Below are 6,000 nucleotides of genomic sequence, written 5' to 3' on the forward strand. Positions count from 1 at the left end.
CTCTGTGTGAGTGTAGCAGGGCTCTGTGCTCTGTGTGACTGTAGCAGGGCTCTGTGCTCTGTGTGAGTGTAGCAGGGCTCTGTGCTCTGTGCTCTGTGTGAGTGTAGCAGGGCTCTGTGCTCTGTGCTCTGTGTGAGTGTAGCAGGTCTCTGTGTGAGTGTAGCAGGGCTCTGTGCTCTGTGCTCTGTGTGAGTGTAGCAGGGCTCTGTGCTCTGTGTGAGTGTAGCAGGGCTCTGTGCTCTGTGTGAGTGTAGCAGGGCTCTTGCTCTGTGCTCTGTGTGAGTGTAGCAGGGCTCTGTGCTCTGTGTGAGTGTAGCAGGGCTCTGTGCTCTGTGTGAGTGTAGCAGGGCTCTGTGCTCTGTGTGAGTGTAGCAGGGCTCTGTGCTCTGTTGTGGAGTGTAGCAGGGTCTCTGTGTGAGTGTAGCAGGCTCTGTGTGTAGCTCTGTAGGTCAGGGCTCTGTGCTCTGTGTGAGTGTAGCAGGGCTCTGTGCTCTGTGCTCTGTGTGAGTGTAGCAGGGCTCTGTGCTTTGTGTGAGTGTAGTAGGGCTCTGTGCTTTGTGTGAGTGTAGCGAGCAGGGAACACCCAGAATGTGCATCCTACTGAAGTAATGGGTGCCTATGTAGTGTAACTCCCTGGGCAGAGGGCTTGTTATCGAGAGGTTGCAGGTTCAAATCCCCTCTGGGACATTACCACTGTACTGTGCTGCACTCTACTTAACCTGATGTACTTCAGTTAAAAAACAACCACTAGTGCACAAAGTCATTGCATGCTGCAGTGCAAGGTGTGTAAGTCCTGCTATAAGGATGTCTGTGAAGCAAAATGGCCCAATACTGAGTGCGTAACCCCGCCCCCCTGGGGACAGACTGGCGTCCCAGCTCCTCCCATTCTACCCAGCTTCAGCTCGGAGCCGGTGCAGCTGCCTGTGCTGACCTCGGGCAGGGAGGTGTGGCTGAACGGAAAAGCAGCTCGGGCTGGAGGCAGGGGGGCTGGAGGCAGGGTAGAGCTCGCCCCTTCAGGCTGTCTGCCTTCCCGCTGCTGCGCTCAGCTACGAGAGCGCCTGAACACGCCGGGGCGGTTCGTAAGCTACCGAACACCGCGGACCGCTGTCCGTAGCTTCAGAGCATCACGCTGTTATCAGCGTGCTGAGATTATAACTCTGAGCACCCCCCCCCCCCCCCGCAGGGCCCCCCCCCCATCTCCTGCCGCCTACTGTTTCCCCCGCAGCGCTGTTTTCCGTACACGGTCACAACGGAAACGTTCGCACGGAGTGTAGCACAGTGGGTAAGGAACTGGGCTTGTAACCGAAAGGTCGCAGGTTTGATTCCCGGGTAAGGACACTGCCGTTGTACCCTTGAGCAAGGTACTTAACCTGCACTGCTTCAGTATATATCCAGCTGTATAAATGGATACAATGTAAAATGCTATGTAAAAAGTCGCTCTGGATAAGAGCGTCTGCTAAATGCCTGTAATGTAATGTAATGTAATGCACGTTGTGCACCAGACCTGGTTTGTCCCTGCCCCGGACCGCTGCCTGCGGCTCACAGCAAAGCGGCAGGCTTTCAGGTCAGCCTGCTGTACTGATGGGGGGGAATGGAAACCGAGCAAGCGTGCGCTGCTGTGGCCTGGCGGTTTCACTTCCTGAGTCACGGGGGGGGGGGCGGGCGCTCTGCACCTGTGGGCTGAGAGGGCTGCCGCGCGGGCCCCCTCCAACCCCCCTCCCTCCCTGCCAGCTCGGGTCATGTGACGGAGGCGGCCGGGCTGCGGGAAGGGGCGGGTCATGTGACGGGGGGGGCTGCCGGCGCGTGGGGAGAGCGGGGTCACATGCCGTGCGTTAAGGAGCCCCTGCGAAACGGCGCGCCTGCGGACGGACGGACCTCTCCTGCGAGCCCACGACCGCCCCGGCCAATGAAAGCGCTCCGGTCGTATCAGATATCTGTGCGATAGGTTAGATCTGAGCCGCTGCCATGAGCCAGGAGCCCGATCCTCAGCAGTTAGTAAGTCCGCTCTTGTGCAACAGGATGCCTCCTGTCCAAAGGTCCTTGTTTTTCAGCGCGCGTGCGTGTGTGTGTGTGTTCTCTCTCCTTCTTTGCGCGTGTGTGTGTGTGTGCGTGTGTGTGGGTGTGTGTGTGTGTGTGTGTGCGTGTGCTCTCTCTCCTTCCTTGCGCGTGTGTGTGTGCGTGTGCGTGTGCGTGTGCGTGTGTGTGTGTCTCTGTGTGCGCGCGCGTGTGTGTAGAATGCGTGCAGAAGGATCCATACCCGCCGTACTTCACAGTGTTGAAATGAGGAGCTGGAGCGCTGTGCTTTTTTTTCTGAGCTTCGGAGCTCCAGTTGTTCTTATTTCAGGTTAGTCCCAGTGAAGCAGCCCTGGGACAGGATCCTTCTGTTCTGGCTGTGAGACGCCTGTTTTCTCCTGTTTTTTTTAAGGCGGGCTGAAGCACTTTTGGTGTCATTTGCTGCGTTCCTGTTGTCTGTGTAGAATGCACCTATGCAGTTCTGTGTGTGTTTGTGTTTCCGTGTCTGTATATTCGTTTGTGTGCGCATGCATGTCTGTATTTCTCGGTTTATATGTATTTCCGTGTGTGTATGTGGTGTGCGTTTGTGTGTTTGTGTTTGTGGTGCGTGTGCGTGTTCTCACAGCCAGCAGGTCTCAGTGGCCATTTGTCAAACTTTTTGCGCTTCAAACCGAGTAGTGCTGCTGTCTCTCGCTCACACTCTCTCTCTCTCTCTCCTGGTGATGTCATCCGGAATGGCTATTAAAGTGCTTCCTGTTGTAAAGGTCATGTTTGCGTGGCCCTCACTTCCTCCCAGCCGTTCCTTAACTGTGTGCCCTGTACACAGTGCTCCTCTGCGTTCTGTCTCTCTCTCCCCCCCCGCCTCTCTCTCTCTCAGAATGGCATGGCAAGGATATGCTTACATTGCCTTATCAGTTTATCTGTTTATGTGTTTTGGCAATGACAAATTGAACTACAGTAAACATGCCCGGCGAAGAAGGAAAACTCTGCGTCTCAAGGACAAGTGTATGAAATTGGCCGTGGTCCATAAGAGGTCTCCTAAGAGGAATGGCAGTCTCTCTATCACTAAGAGCATCTCAAATTCAGTGCACGTTTCTTTTATTTTAAGGAGCTAGTGTTCTTGCCTCACTGTATTTTTTTACATTTTGTGTGTCTGTCCCATTCTCTCTCTCTCTCTCGCTCTCTCGCTCTCTCGGTCTCTCGGTCTCTCTCTCTTTCTCTCAGTCTCTGGCTGTCTCTCTCTCTCTCTCTCTCTCTCCTCCCCCTCTCCCTCCCTCCCTCCCAGTGCGTGTGTGCTCTGTGTCGTGCTCCTGGTATGTTGGGAATGTCTTTGGGGCAGACTCTGGGGAATGTGGCTGAGCCTGTTCTCAGCCTACAGGTGTGCGCGTACCTGGACCGACCTGCTCCCCGCGCCGCCTCTCCGCGTGCCGGTCCCCGCCGTTGCCATGGCGCGTGGAGCGCGGGGCAGCCTCTGTGTCCTGGGCCCTTCTCTCACTGCCCCCCTCCCTTCCCCCCCCCCCCGCAGAAGGACCCAGACTACCTGAAGCTGTGGCTGGAGATCTTCCTCGGCTCCTACGAGAGATGTCTGGACGTGGACTTCGAGAAACCGCCCACAAGGTCAGGACCCCCCTGCCATTGGCTCTCGTGCCAGTCAGTCACACCAGCCGACCAGTCAGTGCATTTCTTGGTTTCATCGTGAAACTTTTTATGAAAGGTGGTCTTGTGCGCGAGGGGACGAGCTGTAGGTAGGGGGGGGGGCAGGCAGGCAGAGGGTCCCACGGAGATGACATCATCAGCTGTAGTTGATGGAAGTAATGTCTACCTTTTCCTGTGTGTGTGCGAGAGTGAGCGGGAGAGAGGAATAGACTGTAAGAGGATGCACTCTCCCAGTGACGGTCACATGACTGCTGAAGTGCCCAGTCAGATCAGGTTATGTAACACTCAGAGATGCGGGGATTGGAGAGGGGGAGTGTGCAGTGTGAGAAATGGATTAAATCCCATTAGATCCACTGTGCTGTTCCCTACCCCCACTGCTGCAGCTGTGCTGTTTTCCCTGGGCAGTGTGGCTCACTGTCGTAGAATACACACACACACACACACACACTCACACACACACACATATGTACATACACACACGTACCTACATACACATGTGCACACACACACACACACACGTATATACACACACACACGTGCACACACACACGCACATACATGCACACACACACACTCACACACACACACACATATGTACATACACACACGTACCTACATACACATGTGCACACACACACACACACGTATATACACACACACACGTGCACACACACACGCACATACACACACACACACACACACATACACACACTCACACACACACACACACACACACACACGTATATACACATGTGCACACACACGCAGGCAGACACTCATACGCACACATGCATTCACATACACGTTTGTACAATGAGGCAAAAACACGAACACACACAGGCTGACCCAAGCATGCAAAATCACGTGCACACACATCGAATATACGCAACCAAATATGCAACATACTCATACGGAGGCAAACGGGGACATGTTTTAATGGTCGCATCCATGTATGAGTAAATGTTTGTGAATGCATGCGTGTGTGCCTGTGTGAATGCAGCTTGTGTGGGTGACTGTGGGAAAGGTGATGAAAATGGTCGAAAAGATTAGCTTGGAATTACCTTTTAACATTCCTCAGTGGATAAAGGTTTTAACTCTTACAGGCTAACTCCAGCTCTTACGGGCTAACTCTCCAACTCTTACAGGCTAACTGACTTACTCTTACAGACTAACTCTCCGACTCTTACAGACTCACTCTCTAGCTCTTACAGGCTAACTCTGTAACTCTTACAGACTAACTCTGTGACTCTTACAGGCTAACTCCAACTCTTACAGCTACTCTTAGACTCCTACAGGCTAATTTGTACTCTTACAGCTACTCTGTACTCTTACAGACTAACTCTGTGACTCTTACAGGCTAACTCTGTAACTCTTACAGACTAACTCTGTGACTCTTACAGGCTAACTCTCCAACTCTTACAGGCTAACTCTGTAACTCTTACAGACTAACTCTCTGACTCTTACAGACTCACTCTCTAGCTCTTACAGGCTAACTCTGTAACTCTTACAGACTAACTCTGTAACTCTTACAGGCTAACTCTCTAACTCTTACAGACTAACTCTCTAACTCTTACAGCTAACCTCCACTCTTACAGACTAACTCTGTAGACTCTTACAGACTAACTCTGTAACTCTTACAGGCTAACTCAACTCTTACAGACTCCTTCTAACTCTACAGCTACCAGCTCTTACGACCTGTAACTCTTACAGACTAACTCTCCAACTCTTACAGACTAACTCTGTGACTCTTACAGGCTAACTCTGTAACTCTTACAGGCTAACTCTCCAACTCTTATAGACTAACTCTGTGACTCTTACAGGCTAACTCTGCAACTCTTATATGCTTACATTGTGACTCTTTCAGGCTAACTCTAACAGGCTCTGATTGTTTACCCCATACTTCACAGTTGCAGTAACTCCACATCTGTATGTCTGTCTTTGCGTGTCTCCTTCCGTATCTCTGTGTCTCTCTGCATCTCTGTCTCTGTGCTTCTCCCGAGTCTCTACGTGTGTGTCTCCGTGTTCTCTGTGACGCTCTTCTCTCCCTGCGCGTCCCAGGCTGGAGGAGGTCCCCCCGGTGATGTCACTGCTGCCGGACAACATCCTGCAGGTGCTGCGTCACCAGCTGCTGCAGTGTGTCCACAAGGTGTCGGACGGCCTGGAGGAGGAGCAGCAGAACCTGGCGCTGCTGCTCGTCAAGTTCCTCATCGTCACCTGCAGGTGAGGGCGGGGCGCCGGGCAGGAGGGGGGGAGGGGGGCAGGAGAGAGGGGAGGGGGGACAGGACGTTTCACCTCAGCTGTGTGCGCGTGCTTGTGTTTCGGCAGGAACCT

General features: G+C 53.1%; 1 protein-coding gene across 5 annotated transcripts in view; it reads left to right on the forward strand.

Moving 5' to 3' along the window:
* Positions 1-6,000, forward strand: part of nbeal1 (neurobeachin-like 1) — a 61,433-nt gene that overhangs the window by 8,494 nt on the left and 46,939 nt on the right. For 4 of the 5 annotated variants that reach the window (XM_064311750.1, XM_064311752.1, XM_064311751.1 and 1 more), the window contains exons 3-5: positions 3,539-3,630; positions 5,728-5,889; positions 5,995-6,000. The exon at positions 5,995-6,000 is cut by the window's right edge and continues 76 nt beyond it. In XM_064311750.1, coding sequence (XP_064167820.1) covers positions 3,539-3,630; positions 5,728-5,889; positions 5,995-6,000 — 260 coding nt within the window. Of the gene's footprint in view, positions 1-1,861; positions 1,996-3,538; positions 3,631-5,727; positions 5,890-5,994 lie in introns of those variants that run through there. The other variant, XM_064311753.1, reaches the window with a different exon arrangement.

This window comes from Anguilla rostrata, chromosome 15, assembly GCF_018555375.3.
Source record: "Anguilla rostrata isolate EN2019 chromosome 15, ASM1855537v3, whole genome shotgun sequence".
NCBI lineage: Eukaryota > Metazoa > Chordata > Actinopteri > Anguilliformes > Anguillidae > Anguilla > Anguilla rostrata.